Source organism: Syzygium oleosum, unplaced genomic scaffold (genome assembly GCF_021117445.2).
Source record: "Syzygium oleosum isolate NSW1041296 unplaced genomic scaffold, Sole_v2.1 Sole_v2.13, whole genome shotgun sequence".
Classification (NCBI taxonomy): Eukaryota; Viridiplantae; Streptophyta; class Magnoliopsida; order Myrtales; family Myrtaceae; genus Syzygium; species Syzygium oleosum.
In genome coordinates this window covers 443357-465062 of record NW_026607497.1, presented here as the reverse complement: position 1 = coordinate 465062, position 21706 = coordinate 443357, and the positions used below count along the sequence as shown (strand labels likewise).

The window sequence follows — 21706 nt, the reverse complement described above, 5'->3', positions numbered from 1 at the left end:
TTTTATGAAAAGAAAGTTTTGATTGACTCAATCTAAGGCTAATTGAGCGACAATCAAACATCATGGCAAGTATATATCACAACGGATAAAGCTCTACTTATGAAAACCAAAATTCTGGTTGTATGGATGACCAGATTTAATAGGATTCAGATTTTGTCAACCAACGACTACTCAATCCATTTTATACCAATCTGTCCAAGGTGAAGATTGGAAGATGATCATCTGAAGACTATCCAATGGCTAGTTTGGAAGTGGAGAAGTATAAAAGGAGATTAACGAGGAGCAGAAGAAAGAGAACGAAATCAAGAATCAACAAGCCCAAAGACTGAGCACATTCCAACTCTTTTACTTGTCTTTCCTGAGCTAAATACTGAGATTTCGAGGGACATTTTGTAAGAGTGATTGTGTGAGATAGAGAGTTTTATCATTCACCGAGTGATATCACTCAGAACTTGTAATCCCTTTTTATCATATAGTGGAATCCAGCCAGTAGGCTGTCAGCATGGGAGAGTGGATATAGGCTTGATCTAAGCCGATCCACTATAACCTCCTGTGTGCAGTTTTCTCTATCCCTAATCTCTCATTATATTACTTACACTGCATACTAGCACATTCAGAATCTGAACATTGTTAAGACTTTATTGATTATAAATCGTTTTCGCTTAAAATTCTTCAAAATCATTCAAATCACCTATTCACCCCCTCTTGGAGATACTTGCTAGCTACATCACTGTTCAAGTTACAAAAACTTAAGCTTGTAGCAACAATTCTCAATGGCAGAGGAAGTGATATTGTTGGACTTTTTGCCGAGCCCGTTTGGGATGCGGGCCAGGATTGCCCTGAGAGAGAAGGGTGTGGAGTTCGAAATGAGGGAGGAGGATCTGAGCAACAAGAGCCCCCTGCTCTTGAAGATGAACCCGGTCAACAAGCAAATCCCCATCCTCATCCACGGTGGCAAGCCTGTTTGCAAGTCCCTCATCATGGTCCAGTACATCGACAACACCTGGGGTCGCGAGTCTCCTCTCCTGCCTTCGAATCCTTATGAGTGTGCTCGTGCCAGGTTCTAGGCCGACTACGTGGACAAGAAGGTAAGATAGCAATGCCTTAATCTTTCGAACATTTCCTTAATAAGTGTGCTTAACATCAAGACACGAAATGACGATGCAGTTATATCCGGCACTGCGAATGGTGTGGTTGTCGACAAGGGAGGCCTAGGAGGCAGGGAAGAAAGAGTACATCGAGTGCTTAAAGGTGTTGGAGGGAGAGCTTGTGACATTCTGAAATCCGACCCACTTGGGATTTATGAAATGAATAGTATATGGATGTGCTTGTAGTTAGATCTCGCCCGGAATTGATCACTTCGGGAATACTAATCGTTAGGGAAAGGCTAATTAGGGATTTAAATTCGCACGACCAAAGAACTCGATCGTGAACCGACTTTCGACCATGAAAATTGTCGAGGTGACATTTTGAGCCAATGTAGGCCGATCCAAGGATAGTTAGGGATCAGTTCGCCATTGTCATACGAATGGATCGCGGGTGATTTCGCTTGACCACGAAATGAATTGACGAATGACCCCAAACCTATACCAAACGATCGTACCCGTCGGAACTAGCGATCGATCCTCGCGATTAAGTGACAACCGAGGTCATCACGACTCGAGTGAACTTGAACGTGGCTTGATTCAGTATCAGCCACGGGTCAAAAGTGCGAATTTCCCTAAAAGCCACCCGTTAGTTTGAGATATGCTCAAGCTGCGTTTTTTAAAATTTAGTCATTAATTAGAGATCGAGTTAGGCATTGGAAATTTAGAAAGTCACGACAGAACATTTGGACGACGTTGTCATTAACCGGATCAACCTTAGAATTGTTCGAATCCTTCAGAAAAATCGAATTTCGGCGAGAAATGAAAAATGACCGTTTTACCCCTGGAAGTTTGTTAAGACCAAGTGTAAATGGGGAAGGGCATTTTGGTCATTTCACCCTCACATTAGAGATGACAATTTTTGGATAATTTTGCCGTTGGACTTTTTGTGAAATCCCCAAATTACCCTGGGATATTTTGGAAAAGATTCGATCTCGGTCGTTGATCTCAAGATAAGATTGAATCTTGGCCGTTGATTGAAAATGTGAGAGAGGGGCATGATGATCATTTTGCATGGGGTTAGACACCAATTATTGGTGTTCTTCATTTAAATTTCCCAATTTCCTCTCTCTCTCCTCTCTCTCTCTCACCTCTCTCGACCACCCTCCCTCTCTCTCTCCCTCCCGACCGAACCAGCCTCTCCCCACCATGACCGTGGCTGTCCGGCCTAGCCAGTAGCCGCCGCTCGCCGTCACCGTCCGCCAAGCCGCTCGCCATCGCCGCTCGCCGCCGATCAACCGCCCTTTTTCCTTCCGGTCGAGCTAGCTTAGATTCCAAGTAAGTCGCCCCCTAAACCTTATTTAGGATGTCGGGTATTGATAGACATGATTAGGGGTTGAACGGACTTAGTTAGGGGCTGATTTGGTTAGATTAGTGGCTGTTTAGGGCGAAATTTGTGGCTGTTTGAGGACTGACTGGTATTGGCTGAATCGAGGCTGAATTGGTGATGTTTCGGGGCTGATTTGAGTTTGAGTTGAGGGCTGGACGTTGTGGATTGAATTGACGAGCTTATGGCTCGATTTAGGGACAAATGGTGCCGGTTTGGTGTGTTATAGTGTGGTTGGATTGTGGTGTTTGATATGGTTTGAAATGAGTTTGGAAATGCTGAATTTATGCCATGAATGTGGCTGTGATTGTGGGCCCGTTAGTGGCTTCGTATGTTTGTTGAATCGTGAGTTGATTGATTTAAATGTGGGTCGTTATGTGCACGCATGGGCTGAATTGAATTGACTGTCAATTGGCCATGTTTGGGTGTTTATTAAGCATGAGAAAATGTGTGTGGTTTGGTGTGTGCACGGGCCAAGTTTGATCGGCTAGTATATTGGCATGTTGAGGTGTAAATCGAGCAAGCGAATAAGTGAGAAATGGTGTGTGATGTTGTATGTGTGGTTACGAAAGTCCCTGAGGTGGTACCATTATGCGGGGAATTGATCCGTCCTGAGGCGGTACTACTACGCGGGACGATACTCGGTATTACCGGAGGACGGCCAACCTGAGGCGGTATCATAATGCGGGTTGTGCCGTAGGTGGTGGATGTTGAGCCTGAGGCGGTGCCATTACGTGGGCAAGATACATGGCCTGAGGCGGTACCATTACGCCGGCCAAGAAGTGTTGTGATTATGAGTTGGTTGCAGTGAACCTGAGGCGGTACTATTACGCGGGTCACTGGCGAGATGGGTGGAAAACATGAGATAGTCGCAGTGAACCTGAGGCGGTACCATTACGCGGGTCACTGGCGAGTTGAATGAAAAGAGTGTGATGAGGTAGGACCGAGTGCGTGAAATGTAATCGAAATGTGCATGTGGTTGGAATATGTGCTATTGTGACTAACGTGCAGGTGGCACGCAGGAAAGGCCCAGGTAAGTGTAAATTGTGTGCCTGTTATGTGGTAGTTGAGTGTGTTTGTGTTTGAACTTGTCTGGAGGTACGTGATAGCCTAGGTGGGGTTTAGGGTGTGTGCTTATTGAGATGTATTCTCATGGTTGTTTCAACAAAAAATTTCAGAACCCCGACCTGAGCCATGAACCTTCCACCACTGCCGCCGCAGCGTTTTGAGATTCCTATGCATACTGACCATGATGTTGTAGAATACTCGATAGACGATAACATGAACTGGGTGAAACATACTACTGTAGTCTGGGTAGATATAGGACTACCCCTCTGGCAGGCCCACACCTACACCGCCTGGATGTTTAGGGACGGGTTGGACGAGTTTGGCCTTGTCCGTGGCTTTGACGTGCCGTTTGACGGAGTAGGGGATTGGGATCCGTCAGCCATACCCCCTCCTGACGGTGAGATAACTAGTCTAGAGACTAGCTTGGCATAGTCCGGACTTTAGCCTGCGCCTGCAGCACCTGAGCCCCCAGGGGCCGAGCATGATCCGGAGCCGGAAGAATCTCAGGCGGGGTATGATCCTATGGATGTGGATCTCGAGGTGATACCAGAGGAGGAACCAGAAGAAGAAGACCCTGAGGAAGAACCTGAAGAGGCCCCAGAAGAAGAGCCTGAAGATGAGCCAGAGTACGAGCTCGAGTATGAGCCAGAGGACGAGCCAGATGAGGAGGAGCGGGTCGAAGTTCTAGTGGAGTCGGGTGATATAGACAACCCGATTGAGATCGAGGTTGATTCAGAGTCCTCAGAGGAATAGACAGCTCAGAGGGATTCAGACTCGAGTTCTGAGAAGTCGGATTCAGAGTGGATGCCATCTCAAGGGCGTAGGGGCTGGTTTTGTAACATCCCAAATTTTGGCCCATTTTTGGGATTTATAAAACGTGTAATTCGTCAGTGCGCTTATAATAGAATTTCGCCCGGGAACTGATCACTCTCGGGTTCTTGTTTTTTTTTTAAAATAGAGATTTTGCTAGAATCGCGCTCGATCGAATTTGGCCGTTATTTAAGACCCTGAAATTGGCAGTCGATTTTCGGGAGTTTCGGGACGTAATAAATTGGACGGTGTCGATATTATTGTGGCCAGCGTCGAGATTGTCAGGAATAGTGGAAAAGTGAAATTTTGGACCGGGTGCGAATTTGGACTAGTAGACCTCCATCGCAGTGTGTTTTGGATTATTTGATTTTGGCCATTTGTCCTATAATATTAATTAAGATTTTTGTGGGCCGTTAGATCATTTTCCGAATTTGAACCATGTCCGTTGGATCGCGCTCGAGTGCGCGTTGACTTTTTGACTCTCTTCTCTCTCCTCTGCCGCGCACGTTCCTTTTTCCCCATGCGTCCGTTCTCTCTTCTCTCTCCTCTCTCCTTCTTTCTCTTCTCTTTTCTTCTCTCTCCCTTTCTTTTTCTTTTCTTCTTCTTTCTCTTCCTTCTCCGCCGCGTCTGGTTCTGGCTTCACCTCCGTTTCGCTCGCCCACCCGACGCCGACCGCCCGAGTTCGCCCTGGGCCGCCGCGCGCCGCCGCCCTTGCTAGCCACTCGACCGTCGTGCCGCGCCGTCCGCACCGTCGCCCCGACCGACCGGGTCTCCTCCTCCGCGCGCACAAGACAGCGAGCTCGCCGCTACGTCCCGGCGAGTCCTGCCTGTCGTCCGCTTGTCCGACCAGCTACCCGACGCCGTCGCGACGCCCGAGCCGCTCGCTGCCGCCGCCGCCGCCGAGCGCCCGGGCCGCACCACCCGTCTCAAATCCCCACTTCTTCTCCTCCCCCGTTCGGCCGAATCTTCGTCGCCCCAGCTCACCGCCGCCGGTGCCACCGCCCCACGCCTCACCACCATCACCACTCCGTCTCCTTCCCTCTCCCTCTTGCCGTGTCTCTCCCCCTCCTGCTCTCTCTCTTTCTCGGCCGCTCTAGGGCTTCGCCGGAGCCGCCGCTCGCCTTTACTGTTCCGGAGCGGATCCGCCGCTGTCCAGCCGCCATTGCCACTTGCTCAGCCCTATTTGGAGCCTAGGAATCCAAGTGAGTACAACCCTAAACCCTAATTAGACTAATGTGTGTTTCTAGATGGGTTTTAGGGTTTAATTAAGTTAATTTGGGGGTTAAATTGTGGAGGTGATTAGGGGCTGTCATTGTGGCGGATTCGGTGAATTAGTGTGATGAATTAATGGAGGTTTAGTGGCCCGAGAGGCGTTGTACATTGGCTGGACAGGTTTGAATCGGAATGGCCCGAGTTCGGGAAAGTTCGGGTTTGAAATGGGGATTATAGTACGCACCTTATTCGATCTTGTGGTGGCTGACTAGAATGGTGTTTTGGGGAGTCTAATGGAGCATTTTGAGGATATTTAGTGGCCTAGAGTGACTGGTGTGGGGGCTGTCCATATCGGGTTTGAATCGGACAAAGCGCGATCAATTTGGGGGTTAGTTTGTGGAGGCTGTTAAGGGCTGATGTTGTGGCGCATTCGGTGGGTTAGCATGATGTTCTAATCGAGGTTTAGTGGTCTGTGGTGTGCTGGATAGTGGCTGAGCGTTGACGCCTTGGTCCGGGTACAAATTGTGAATTTGGCGGGAGAAACTTGTGATCCAAACGGTGCCTGTTATTGTGGCTGATTTGGTGGTTTATTGTGATGATTTTATTGAGGTTTAGAGGCCCGTAAGGTGCTGTGCGATGGCTGGAATTATGGGGTCGAAATGGGCCCGAGCTCAGTTAAGTTCGGGCTCAATTGTGGAGTTTTGTGTGCGCCCCGCATTGTTCTCATGGTAGTTGTTTTGGATGATGTTGTGGGGAGCTAAGTGAAGTAATTTGAGGATATTTGTTGGTCTAGACTGACCTATGTGGTGGCTGTCCATATCGGGATGGATTCGGACAAGGCGCGATCGATTCGGGATTTAATGGCGTAATTACCGGAAATGTTGGATGGACTGAATGGATGGCTGAATTGTCCTTGTTTGTGATTGATTTTGTGGTGCCGTGTCATGTGCCTAGTGGGACTAAGAATGGAGTAGCTTAGCGGGCCTTGAAGGCGCGAATTCATGTTAATCAAATTGTGCGAATTATATGTGTGATTTATGTGCCGTGCAAGAGTGCTTTGAATTGCTTTCATGGTCATGCTAATATGTTGGTTGGGCATATTGAAGTGTGGATTGAGCATATTGTATGGTGAATTGATTATGTGGCGTTGTGCAATCGAATGCTCATTGTGAAATTCGTGAGTGCCCAAGTGTGAACGTTATGGCCATAGGTGTACATCTCGAGCATTGGCATGGCATGTGCATATATGAGTGTGCACGGATGACATGAACATGTGATCACCTAAAGTGCCCTGATGCGTTTTACGCGGGGTTCAGATAATAATTTGGTAAATGTGAATGTGTGATCACATAAAGCCCTGAGGCGTTTGACGCGGGGTATTGAACCCGTCCTGAGGCGTGTTACGCGGGACGATGCCCGGACTACCGGAAGATGGCCAAACCTGATGCGTCTTACGCGGGTGTTGTGCCATAAGCCTGATGCGTTTTACGCGGGCTAGAGATCGATCTCGAAGTGATGGACCTGATGCGTTTTACGCGGGTCGGAGGAGAAATTGATAATTGCAAGTGTGCTAGAGTGCAAGCGTGCGAAAATGCATTGATGAGGCGTGAGCACGCGTATGAGCACGAGCATAAGCATGACATGCGTTGTGACCAAGTGATATGCGCATGTGTTGCGATTGGGTCTTATGTCCTATTCTTGTATTGTAAGTGCCTAACTTGCAGGGCAAGGTGAGTATTGGATTTGGGCCCGAGGGCCTAAGTCAATTATGGTTTGATTGGTGTGTTGTTTAGTGCTCGTCAGGAGGTGCATGTTAGCCTAGCTTAGGTTTAGGGAACCTACTCGCTGAGATTTATTCTCACTGTTGTTGAAAATCAATTTTTCAGACCCCCGGCCTTGAGGATGGCAGGTGTACTGATACGCTTTGGGAGATGCCCCGGTTAGATATAGCACTTGATCGCCGAGCCACGTACCCCCCCCCCCTTTTTGACGTTGGTGGCTGTTGACCCGCTTTTGATTTTTGAGGTTCATGCTGTATATGAATACTGTAAAGGTTCTCCCTGGCAATGCAATTATGTATTTGTTTATATTGATGGGGGTGTGGCTATCCTTGGTTATGTGAGTTATTGTTCGGGTGTTTGCTATTTCCGCTGTGCTTTGTTCTCTGTTGTTTGGGCGTTGGGTCGGCGACGCGTCCTGGGACGTCGCATTGAATCGACCTTTGTGAGGGATGTGGCGCGCCGTGGGGTTCGAGGCGTGACAGGTTTAGGGGCTAGGTAGACCTTTTGATATGTCCCATTTTTGGAGATAAGGTATACCCAGGCTGCTGATCCTTTTTGATATCGGTGGTATATAGTTTAAAGGTTTGGTGTGCATGTATATGTTGTGGTTATGTAAATGGTGGATATTGTATAAGTTTGAATAGGTAATGGATGTTTATTCTCCCTTGTACCCCTAGCAAATTATTGTCCGGGAATTTGTGGCTTTCGCTGATTGATTTAAATCTCTGATAAGTTGAATTGGGTCGGTGATTTTCTGGGACGTCACGATATTCGACCAAAGAGGGATGTTGCGAGCTTGATGGGGTTTGGGGCGTGACAGAGCTCGGGGACAAGGCTTACTTTGGCGGTGAGAGGTTTGGGTATGTGGATGTGTTGCTGATACCATTCTATAGCTGGTTTTATGGTTTGGAGGCTTTGACCAACTTCAGCATCAAGGAGGAGTGCCCCAAGTTTGTGGCGTGGGCCGAGCGTTGCATGCAGAGGGAGAGCGTGGCCAAGTTGTTGCCCAACTAGTACAAGCTATATGACCTCCTCTTGGAGCTCAAGAAGCTTCAGGCACAATAAACAACTCTTTGAGTTTGATTATTGCTCGTTTCGTCACTCTTACCCCTCTCCTATGGTAGAGGCTAGCTCTTTTGTACTTGATGATTTCCTCTTTGTACTTCACAGTGTTTTTGGATCGGCTATATAATATATATGCCATCTCATGAATTCCGTTTAGTATTATGTTTTGCGTTATTTGCGCTGTGTACGTCAAATGAGCAATGGAAATCGATCAATTCGGTCGTCAATTACATGTAGTGTCGCGAGAGAATTTCTCCTCTTTCAAAATGTTTTCGATGACAAATCCTCTAAAAGAAAACAAATATATTTAGCACATGTTGAGTATTCATCCGACGAATGAATTTCACTCAAGTAACTAAGCCGCCTCCCATGGCTGGCTAAAAATATGCCGTGGTTCTTTTTAAAGCGAAGCGAACGTTGGAGGAGGTCTAAATGATGATGATTAAGATGACGAGGATTTTGCATTGAAACTTGAAGAATCTTTTCCTTCTTCGAGGATCGTCACAGAAACACTTGTCAATGGGCGCTTTGTATCTTGGCCATCTAATTACGACTCCCCAATAACGCAGAGTTAAAACTTACTGTAAAGAACAAGTTGAAGACCAACTCCGAGAGGATATGATTATAAACTCGGAGGCCTCGGGATCCAGAGAAACTTGAGAAACTCAAGAGGGCCGAATTGAGATGAAGTTGTTGTTGGCAAACCTGAAATGTACCCATGACCTGACCGGCACCTTCCCTTCCACCAAAATTATGACCTTAGCAGGACATGAGCTTGTATGCCTTACTTCTGGGCGACATATTTACCTAGTAGTCCAAGATGAAGAGAAGATACAATGAAGTGTCCTATCATATTGCATAACTTTAAGAAAACAAAGAAGCCCCTTAAGAGAACAATAGGATCGCTAACAAATATAGCAAATTCCAACTGCCACACAGGGAAGAAAACACGGTCTAGCAAAAGCAGAAGCACAGTCCTCTACTCTATGCCCATTGCTTTCTTCAGCTTCAAGACCATGCCATATACTTTTCGAGGGTCGGGGAGAGATTTGGAAACACTCTCCTTTTCCATGCACCTTTTGCCTCATGCAACGAGCTTGGGACACTCTGCTTCGATGCTGAAGTTCCCAAACGTCTCGTAGTAGTAGAACCAGCAGTAGAAGCTGAGCGATATGGTTGCTCAAAGATAACCATAACTCGATTTGATATCGAAACATATACATTAATATATATATATATGATAAAAAGTCATTTGGTTAAAGGATCGGAGTTTCCATAGTCCATCGAGAAGATATATACAACTCCAACAAAGAGCTAACTTAGAAGTCCAACATAGCGATATGCAACTCATACCAAAAAATTCCCACTATCAAATTGTATTCCTGATAACAATACTGCTCTTATCCTACTTGCGACTCACTGAAAAACTTGAAAAGCAAGTAAGATGAATGGAATGATCAATCATAGTTCAGTGAGTAATACATCTCTTCTAAGCAAATCGAACATTCACTATGTATCTTCATAAACTAATATCACAACTCACCAATTCTAAATCCATAATAAAATACGTGTAAAATATCAAAAGTGAATGATATCTTTTCATCAAAACTTTTTACATATATGATCAATCTGTTAGGGCTAGTGCTATCACCTAGAGGGGGTGAATAGGTGATTTTACAAATTAAATGATTTAAACATGCGGAATGAATATAGTCGAGGTCAACAACTCGTATGATTAATATCAAATGGATGCATATGACAAACTTATATATAAATTATCGTCAGATGATTGCGTCTGATAACTAAGACGATGTTCTGACGAACTTGTTTAACATATATGTATGCAGTATAATATCAACAACAATAAATAAAAGTTTAGAGATAGAGAATACTGCACACAGATCTTTATAGTGGTTTGGCTTTATCAAGCCTACGTCCACTCTCCACGCTGGCAGCCTATTAGCTGTGTTTCACTATTAAATCACCAGAAGATTACAAGAGTAGTGTTTCTCAGATGATAGACTACACTATCACGTACACTCTTCACTCAAGTAATTTTCTTTCTATAAACACAACGTGGAGAACAGTAATCACAAGTGTGTAAGATTGAAGCACTATTCAAACTTTGGAATTCTTGATTCTGGTTCTTATATCTTGTACGACGTTTGCACTCCTTTTATACTCCTCTACTTCCAATCTATCCGTTGGACAGTCTTCAGAGGATTGATCTCCAAATCAACCCATTGGAGATTCTTCCCAAAATAGGATGCATAGCCGTTAGAAGAAGAACCATTATCTCCGAGTGATTTGATCGCCCATACAATCAAATCAAGGTTTCCATAAGTGTAGTTCTTCGTATTTGAGGAACGATATTGTGATTATCAATTTGGATATTTTAAAATATCAATTTGATTATCCTGCATAAACTTACTAAAAATAATACTCATTGAGTCTGACGAGTAATTTTGAGTCTGATGGCAAAGTCCTTTCATCAACTAAGTTTGATGACTCAGTATTTACTTGCATCAAATAATTTAAGTGTAATTCTGGTCAGTAATAGATTGTTTTGTCATTCCTCAAAACTCATTAGGGATTTTGCTCAACATTCTTCCCCTTTTTTATGATGACAAAACTATCTATATGTGATGTAAACAAAATATAGTCTATTCAGATGATATAACTTTCGAAGCATATAAAACATTATTGTTAAGCTCTGAAATATAGCAGTTCATATTCCGCCAGCAGTTCATATTCTGCCGCTCCCATACTTCATATTCACATCCATTTTTTATAATACTTCTCCCCCTTTTTGACATCAGCAGAAAGGATAAACATCATAATCAATAAAAATGCAATAAGAGATCAATATTCAAAGTTGATAGACAAAGTTCACATCATAACCAAAAGTCAGACAACCATTGTCTAATCATAAGGCAATATTCAGAGTTCACACTAAGTCAAACACATAACAAAAATCAATATTAAAATTTGAAACAGATAGATCATGAATGATAAGATAGGAAGAGATGTAATCAATTTTGCTGATTTTCTAGAGGGACTGATGGTCCTGCGGGTTCAGATGAAGAAGTTCCAAATGGTGCAGATAGGAAAGGCATTTGGACAAGATGGAAACTAGAAATTTGGTTTAATCGTTGCTCAATATGTGATGAGAGCTGATGAATCTGGCCTGCAATGTTAATTCCTACAATTTGTACATCAATTCTAACTTGAGCCTTCAAATTGTTGAATCTGGCTGCCATCAAGTCCTTGATCTCCTGAATTCCTTCTTTGAGTTCATTGTGAAGTTCCCGAACTTCATTCTGAACTGCAGCTTGTCTCCATCTTAGATCGGTAATGGTTGCATGGTCTGACATGGACGAGGAGATGTTGTATCCAAAAGGAGTATGAGTGGTTTGAAGATGCTGCTTCCTTCCCTTTGCCTCTTGGTTGAGCTTCATATGGACTGTTTTCACAGTTATTGCCTTCAAGAGAAAAGTCTACAGAAGTTGCTGCTGAAGGAGCTGCTTCTTGTGCATTCTGATTGTGATCATTATCCTCAACATTTGGAGCATTTTCTTCTTCAAACTCCTCCTGCATTTCAGCTAGATTAATGTTATTTTCCTCATCAATGTGAGCATTTTCTTGCTCAAACTCCTCATGCATTTCTGCTTCATGATCATGTCCAAACTCCCCCTATCTTCTAGAGGGTTCTTTCTCAGCCTCTTTCTCAACAGTGGCCATTGTCTCTTGCTGATTTTCCATGACTACTTTGTTGATAATTTCACTAAGTGAATTCATCAAGTATTCCTCCTCTTCTCGCAATCTCTAAATTTCAAGTTGAGTGACAGCATGTTTGTCTGCACGGGCTTTGTATTTGGAATCTTGAATAGTTAGCCATTGCATAAACCTTGACTCCTCAAGGCTTCGTTCATCAGCTTGAGACTATTCAGCAGATTGGTCATTGGATATCTGCATCTCATGAGAATCACTGGCCACGGTTTGAGTTCTTTTGGCTGGTCTGTCAGTTCTGGAGGTTGTCGGCTGTACTTTCCTCTTTCTTACTAAGGTTTCAATTGATTCCTCCTCATCAGAATCATGAAAAATGTTAACAGAGCCCTTATTTTGTGCACTCATCACTTCTACAGGAATAATCTTACCCTTCTTATCCTTCCAATTTTCACCATCAAATCTGTATCCCATCTTAGTCATCATGAGTTCTCCAACAGTCATAATTTGAAGAGGTTTACCTTTGAGTTTTGCTAGAATGGAGATTTTCAAATACTCAAAGATAGCGGTGATCAAAGCTCCATAACGGAGTTGACCTTTACTCTTCTTAATAGTTCTATACATTTGAAGGAGAATCATATGTGACAGAGAAATAAGAAAGGAGGTTTGAATTGCCCAAATCAACTTGACCTCATAGTGAGAGACATCAATTTTGGAAGAACCTTTGGGTCTGAGACAATTGATGATGATTTTGTGTAGGACAATTGAATTTAGAGGAAAAAAAGAGTAAGATAAATGAGATGTGGAGCCTTTGATGAAAGAAAAGTCACCAGATAGAGATCGATATGCCAAATCTGAAGTGATAGGAATAAAAGAGAATTCTATATGTTTTACTCTTAGAATGGTAGCGAGATCAAAGGCTGATAACTTGTAATCTTGTTGAAAAATAGAGAACTCAATTTTAGAAGGAGCAATGAATGACAGATTTGAATAAAAGTAAGCCGTAAGTTCTAGGTAGACTTTGTAAGGGAGAGAGCACATTCTTTGAAAATCAAGATTTTCAATCAGACGATGAATTTTGATATTGAAATTTTCAAAGAAGCTGAAGTCTATAACTCTGTTATTCATTATTCCTCTTGCTAGTAGCGAGTTATAAGCAACTTAACGAGTTTTGTTTCTAAACAAGCTATCACTTTTCTTGTCATCAACAAGAATTCCAGAAATGGGCAAAAACTCAGCAAATAGTTTTTCATCATTATTCTCCTTCCTACTATCAATGTTTCTGCTTTTCTCCAAAGTCTGCCATTCCTCTTCACCAACGAATTCTTCTCTTGCAACATTCAAAAGTTCTCCTACTTTCTCTTTTCCTTTTCGAGAAACTCCTTTCTTTGTGGCCATAGGGGTTTCCTCAACATTAGAGGATTCTCTAAGAATTATCCTCTTTTCAGCATCAGGCGATCTTCTAAATCTTATACCCTTCTTATATTCCTCCATAACTTCACGCTCAGACAGAAAACCTAAGGTTTTACATACGGCATTTACCATACTCTGATCACTCCGATTTTCTCGAAGTACTCTAAGGGATTTTACCAGTCGTCTTACCATAGCAAAACGATCACGTTCTTGAATAGGGATACGTGGAGATTTATTACCTGCATATGACTCTTGCTCAGAGCCCAAGTAAGATATTTCGATTTTCTCTGCTTCTCCACCTTTGTCTGCTATGGTGAACATTCCTACGATTTCGTTTGATTGTCTCGAACCCTTGATTTCTTTCTTTGATTCAATGGTCGATTTTGGTGCCATTGAAGAGATTTTTTAGTTTTCGAAGTGAAAGATGAGATCTTTTAGGGTAAATTGTGTTTTTGGAGATCTTTAGGGTTTTAGAGAGTAGCATGTGTGTTCGGAGAGAGTGTGAGAGTGAGAGAGAAGATGAAAAAGGTTTTAAACCGAGGAGTACAATATATAGGTTTTTATAAAACCCTTTTTGGAAACTGTCAATTGACAGTTATTGGGAAATTTCGGAAATTATATTCCGAAAATTTTGGGATTATAATACTCAAACGGTATCAATCAAAGCAACTAATTTCAAACAATCACAATATTTAAAATATATGAGATATACATACCTTTTATAAGATGAGTTGCGCGCCAAAATCAGACACTTCAAATATATGCTTGATCAAATAAGTCATCATATGCAATGAGAGTTTATTCTGCATATCTCAATAAAATAGGTTAATGATGTTTAATTTATCTCTAATAAGCTCAAAACTTTTCTTCTCTAAAGGTTTTGTAAAAATGTCAGCTAATTGCTGTTTAGTGTCTATAAATTGAACAATTACATCTCCTTTTAAAACATGATCATGGATAAAATGATGTTTAATATCAATATGCTTAGCTCTGGAATGCAGAATAGGATTTTTGGTCAGATTGATGGCGTTAGTATTGTTACATTTGATTTCCACAGTTGAGTCTTTGACATTAAAGTCTCTCAATTGTTGTTTCATCCAAAGAATTTGAGCACAATAACTACCAAGTAAGACATATTTTGCTTCTACTGTTGAAAGAGCTACAGTTTGTTCCTTCTTTGAATACCATGAAACAAGCATGTGTCCTAATAATTGACACGTTGCTGAGGTACTTTTCCTGTCTATTTTGCAACCAGCATAATAAGCATCAGAATATCCAATAAGAGTAAAGTTTGATCCCTTAGGATACCACAACCTAAGTGTAGGATTGGTGCTAACATATTTGATCATTCTTTTGACTGCAGTAAGATGAGATTCTTTTGGTTTTGATTGAAATCTTGCACACAAACAAACACTTAACAGAATATCTGGTCGTGAAGCAGTTAAATATAAGAGAGAACCAATCATGCTTTTATATAATTTTTTATCTACTGATTTTCCTTTTTCATCCTTATCTAATTTAATGGAATATGACATTGGAGTATCAGTCTTTTTGCAATTTACCAAACCAAACTTTTTCGTAATTTCCCTGACATACTTTTCTTGACAAAGAAAGGTGCCATTTTTTGTTTGTTTAATCTGTAATTCAAGGAAGAAAGTTAACTTTCCCATTATGCTCATTTCAAATTCACTTTGCATCATTTTAGAGAAATTCTTACACAATTTTTCATCTGTAGAACCAAAAATGATATCGTCTACATAGATTTGAACAATTAAAATATCTTTACCTTTTCTTTTGATGAATAGGGTAGTGTCTACATTATCTTTTGTGAAACCATTTTGTTCCAGAAAGCTGCTCAGTCTTTCATACCAAGCACGTGGTGCTTGTATGAGACCATATAATGCTTTCTTGAGAGTATATACCAGATCAGACTTGTGAGGATCTTCAAAACCTGGAGGTTGTTCTATATATACTTTCTCTTTGATGTAGCCATTTAAAAATGCGCTTTTTACATCCATCTGAAATAGTTTAAAATCACAGAAACAAGCATAAGCCAGTAAAATTCTTATTGCTTCTAACCTAGCCACCGGAGCATGGGTTTCATCATAATTTATTCCTTCCTCTTGTGAATATCTTTTGGCTACAAGTCTTGTTTTGTTTCTGACGACTTTTCCTTGATCATCCAGTTTATTACAAAATACCCATTTTGTTCCAATAATTGAATGATTTTTGGGTCTAGGAACAAGTTCCCATACTTGATTGATCTGGAATTGTAAAAGTTCTTCTTGCATAGCTTCAATCCAGCTTTCATCTTTCAATGCATCTTCAACATTCTTTGGTTTAACTTCAGAGATGAGAGCCTTTGTATTTATGACTTCTTTTGCATTTGCTTTGGTTTTGCTTCTTCATTATCTTGTTAGTTTGATGATTCCTGAGCTTCATCAGATCTTTGATTTTGATCATTTTCACTTGCCGTCAATTCATCAAATGCTATGTCCGGTTCTTCAGATGCTGGGTTTTCAATGTCAGAATCATCTAGTTGAGTCTGAATTGTGTCTTCAAATTTGACATTTAACGATTCTTCCACTGTTTGAGTATTTTTATTATATACTCTGTAGGCCTTACTTGTTGTTGAGTATCCAAGAAATATTCCTTCATCTAACTTTTCATCAAACTTACCAACACAATCATTAGGATTTTTAAGAATAAAACATTTACATCCAAAAATCTGAAAGTATGAAACATTGGGAATTTACCTTTGAACAATTCATAAGAGGTCTTTTCAAGAATTTATCTTGGAAAAATTCTATTTGAAATATAGCAAGCTATTGAAACAGCTTCAGCCCAAAAATGTGCTGGAGTTTTGTTTTCAAATAGAAGAGTTCTAGCCATTTTTTTCAAAGTTCTATTCTTTCTTTCAACTACTCCATTTTGTTCAGGAGTATAAGGTGAAGAAAAAAATATGTTGAATACCATTTTCATCATAGAAATAAGAAAAAATTTGATTTTCAAATTCTCTTCCATGATCAAATTTAATGCTCGAAATAGTGTAACCTTTTTTATTTTGTACCTTTTTGGCAAATTTTGAGAAATATTCAAATGTTTCACTTTTATGAGTCAAAAAAAATACCCAAGTATATCTTGAATAATCGTCTACAATAACTAAACAGTATTTCTTACCTCCAAGACTTAGAGTTTGATTAGGTCCGAAAATGTCCATATGAAGCAACTGCAAAGCTTGGTTAGTGCTTACATAATTTATTGATTTAAATGAACTTCTTACCTGCTTACCTTTAGAGCAAGCTGAACATAATTCTGTGCTTTTAAAATTTCGTTCTGGTAATCCTTTGACAAGTTTCTTGAAAGCTATTTTAGAAATTAACTTGACACAAACGTGTTCGAGCTTCATGTACCACTGATCAGATTCTTCTTTTATGGAAACGAGACATTGCAAGTCATCAGACTTTGTATCTAATAGGTAGATGTTTCCATGTCTTCGACCAGGAAATGATTGCTTGTTGTCTTTACTTATCCTAGAGCATTTGTTTTCTTGGAAAGTAATTCTGTAACCAATATCACATAATTGACTAATGTTAATTAAATTGAAATTCAAACCTTTAACAAGTGAGACTTCATTGATGATGAGATTGTCGATTCTAACAGTTCCTTTGCCAATTATTTTTCCTTTGTTGTTGCCTCCAAAGTATACACTTCCTCCTTTAATTCTTTCTAACTAAATGAATTTTAGAGGATCTCCGGTCATGTGTCTTGAGCAACCACTATCAAGGTACTACTTATTCTTTCTTTTTTTTGGTACCTGCAAAAGATAAGTAACTTACTTTTTCTTTGGTACCTATATTTTCTTGGGTCCATTTTGGTTAGGATCAGTCATTCTCAGAATATCTCTCTAAATAGGTCTCCAAACCTTTGAACAATCACTCTTAAAGCGATTTGAATCACCGCAATTTATACATTTTTGTGAAATTTGACCATTGAATTTTACAAATTGCTTTTGAAAGTTATTTCTGTAATCAAATTTAGAAGGTCTTTTCTTTAGTCTTTCTTTGATATTCGAAAAAGAATTTTTCAATTCAGTATTTTTATCAAAACCCAGACCTGATTTATTATAATAAGGAATTTGAATTGACAAAATATATTGAAGATTTTTAGAACCCATTGAGAATTTCTTGGTTATATTAGAAATGTCATTTTTCAAGAGTTCTTTTTCATTAGAGATGCGATAAAAAATTTCCTTAGAAATATTTTTCAGATCAGAAATTTCCTTTTTCAATGAATCATTTTCCTTTTCAAGAAAATCTCTATTCTTTTTGATAAGATTAAATTCTTTTTGCAAGAAATCAATCTTATCCTTTTGCGAAATATCTTGCTGTTTTAAAAGATTGTTTTCTTTTTTTAAACATTCAATTGACTCATCAATTTCCTTGTTTTGAGTCGTACTTCTTAGAGACACAATCTCCTTCTTCAATATAGATATCTTTTTGAAGGCGATTTTATTAACAAAAATTAATTCATCAATATAATTTGCAACTGCTTTAGGAATATTTGAATTACTTACCTCATCTTCTTCATCAAAACTTGATTCTGAGTCTGATTTTGCCATCAAACAAATATTGGCAAACTCTTGTTCGCTTTCTTCATCCTTTGAATCACTCCATGTTTTAGCTTTGAAAGCCTTCTTATATCGTTCATATTTTCCTTTGTTCTTTTTGAGAAGGGAACATTTGGGCTTTATGTGTCCATTCTTTTTACAGTGGAAACATATCACATCTTTGTTTTCTTCGTTTTCAGCACTGGATTTCTTCTGAAAATTTAGCTTCTTGGCTTTTGATGGCTCAGAATTCTTAAATCGCTTCTTTGACTTATTCATCTTCACCTTCTTTGCCATCTTTCTCAGTTTCTTGATCATTAGAGCCAACTCTTCATCTTCATCTTCATCTGAATTTATATCTGTGTCATCAGAATCAATGTTAGTTTTTAAAGCAATGGACTTTTTACTTTTGGGTTCTTCAATTTCATAGGATTGAAGAGTTCCGATAAGTTCGTCCATCGTGAGTGGTATGATCCCTTGAGTTTCTCGAATAGAAACTTTAATGTTGTTTCATTCTTTTGAAAGAGCTCTCAGTAACTTGTTCACCTTCATAGGTTCTGAGATGTGATTGTTTTGGAATTCAAGCCCATTTATTATCTCAGTGAATCTGCTCTGTATCTCAGAGATTGTTTCATTTGGTTTCTGAGTGAAGGACTCGTACTGCCCAAGGAGAATGTTGAGATTTGTCTCCTTGACTCTTTCTGTTCCTTCATGGACAAGCTTGAGACGATCCCAAATTTCTTTCGCAGTTTAAAATTTACAATTCGTTTGTATTCAACACTTGCTAGACCATTGTATATGACCGTTCTGATTTTTGCATCCAGATGGATTCTTCTGGAAATTTCCTTGGCCGAAAGAGATAAAGCTTGAGGTTTGATTTGCTCTTTAACTCCATCAGAAGAAGGTGTTTCATTTTGTCCTTTTGAAGTTTCTGGGGATTTTGTTTCGTTCAGGATGATTCCATGTTCAATAATGTCCCATATGTCTTGATCTATTCCCAAGATGAATGTCTTCATCTTGTTTTCCCAGATACTGTACTCAGTTCCATTGAAATAAGGTGGTATGTTATTGTGACCTGACTCAGCATTACTAGCTATCAAGAATCGTTAACTCAGAAGTTAGATAACACTTCAAAGAAAAATGAGCAGTAGGCTCTGATACCAATTGTTAGGGCTAGTGCTATCACCTAGAGGGGGGTGAATAGGTGATTTTACAAATTAAATGATTTAAATGTGCGGAATGAATATAGTCGAGGTCAACAACTCGTATGATTAATATCAAATGGATGCATATGACAAACTTATATATAAATTATCGTCAGATGATTGCGTTTGATAACTAAGACTATGTTCTGAAGAACTTGTTTAACGGATATGTATGCAGTATAATATCAGCAACAATAAATAAAAGTTTAGAGATAGAGAATACTGCACACAGATCTTTATAGTAGTTTGGCTTTATCAAGCCTACATCGACTCTTCACGCTGGCAGCCTATTGGCTGTGTTTCACTATTAAATCACCAGAAGATTACAAGAGCAGTGTTTCTCAAATGGTAGACTATACTATCACGTACACTCTTCACTTAAGTAATTTTCTTTCTATAAACACAACGTGGAGAACAATAATCACAAGTGTGTAAGATTGAAGCATTATTCAGACTTTGGAATTCTTGATTCTGGTTCTTATATCTTGTACGATGTTTGCACTCCTTTTATACTCCTCTACTTCCAATCTATCCGCTGGACAGTTTTCAGAGGATTGATCTCCAAATCAACCCGTTAGAGATTCTTCCCAAAATAGGATGCATAGCCATTAGAAGAAGAACCATTATCTCCGAGTGATTTGATCGCCCATACAATCAAATCAAGATTTCCATAAGTGCAGTTCTTCGTATTTGAGGAACGATCTTGTGATTACCAATTTGGATATTTTAAAATATCAATTTGATAATCCTGCATAAACTTGCCAAAAATAACACTCATTGAGTCTGATGAGTAATTTTGAGTCTGATGACAAAGTCCTTTCATCGACTAAGTTTGATGACTAAGTATTTACCTGCATCAAATAACTTAAGTGTAATTCTGGTCAGTAATAGATTATTTTGTCATTCCTCAAAACTCATTAGTGATTTTGCTCAACACAATCAATAATCTCAAATTCAATGGTCTATTCTAAATATAGTCACGCTTAATAACCCTGTCAAAGGCAACCAAGTTTACCTCCTTGATTAGGTCTCCACCTATACCTGGTTTGGCCCAGAAGGACATCTTGATAACAGTATGCATACTTACCCTCTCAATGGGTTCTAATCATAACGACATGAGCATAATCCCCAATATCATTCTCCAATACCCACAAAACAAATCCATAACTCATTCACAAACCGAATCATATAACCTTTCAATACATTTCATAAAGTATTTAACAAATCAATACGTATAGATTTGGGAATTCCCTTCACAAAGCAATTAATCAAAACATTCACAAATGATCGTTTCAAACTATTTCAAATAAGGCTTTCTAATGCCTTTTCAACCGACTAAAAATGTACTAAAAGTTCGATCAAATTTATGCAAGAAATATGCTCTTTCATAACTCATACTATATTAAATCTCTACCACTTTCAAGATATGATCTTGTAAATTCTTGAAGAGATAGTACAATTCATCCGGAAAAGCCGAAAACCAACTTACAATGGTTACTCAAGCCGATGCACCCGCATTCCTATCAATTAATCAAAAAATGATATAAAAACCAAGTAATCCACTACTCTAATGAATGACTCGACTAAACTATGCTTAATTGTCAATAAAACGAATTCCACACACTGACGAAGAAACTCGTTTATAACAAACGTTCAACTTTGCCCATTACGTGTATTGTCCATTATGTGTAACTCGCACATGAAACTTTAGAAATTCATTTCGATTAAATTGTACTTCAAAATCGATTTTCGTCAAATCCCACAACTTCGCATTGCTCTAAACTATTATATATATATATATATATATATATATATATATATATATATATATATATATATATATATATCCATAACTCGACAACTCCTCCATCGAATCTCAGTTTAAAATTGACATAACTTCAGATTTCCGACCTAACTTCAAAAATTACTTCAGTTATACGAATAATAGACTTGAATATTTACCCGGCATTGCAATTCGGAGTTGATTCGGGTTGTTGGGACATAGAAAATTCTCTCTTTTCCGCTTTTCCTCTCTTCACGGACGTGCTCTTTCTATTTTAATTTTTCTGTTTTGTCCGCCGCTCGCGTGAATCATCTAGAGGAGGAAAGAAAGATGGGCTGAGTTTGGCTTCTAGGAGACAAGGGCTTGTACTTGTTAGGCCCATCTATTACAATATATATTTCTCGTTCATGTGACACCTAAGCCATGATCTAATCAGCTCGGGCATGCAGACAAGACTTGGACAGTTGGACCTCACTGTGACGCAGGCAATGACAATATTAAGCCGCCTCTCCCACAGTGCAACGAACAAAAAGTCTCATCATCGACGTTCTCTTTCCCTCTG

The 21706-nt window shown here is 39.9% G+C and overlaps 1 protein-coding gene across 1 annotated transcript; it reads left to right on the top strand.

The window, feature by feature from the left end:
* The first annotated feature begins 773 nt into the window (after nucleotides 1-773).
* LOC115662309 (glutathione S-transferase U20-like) lies at nucleotides 774-8357 on the top strand. Its single transcript, XM_056317195.1, has 2 exons — nucleotides 774-1060; nucleotides 8237-8357. The coding sequence occupies exons 1-2, from the start codon at nucleotides 774-776 to the stop codon at nucleotides 8355-8357; spliced, it is 408 nt and encodes a 135-aa protein (XP_056173170.1).
* Nucleotides 8358-21706: the final 13349 nt, after the last annotated feature.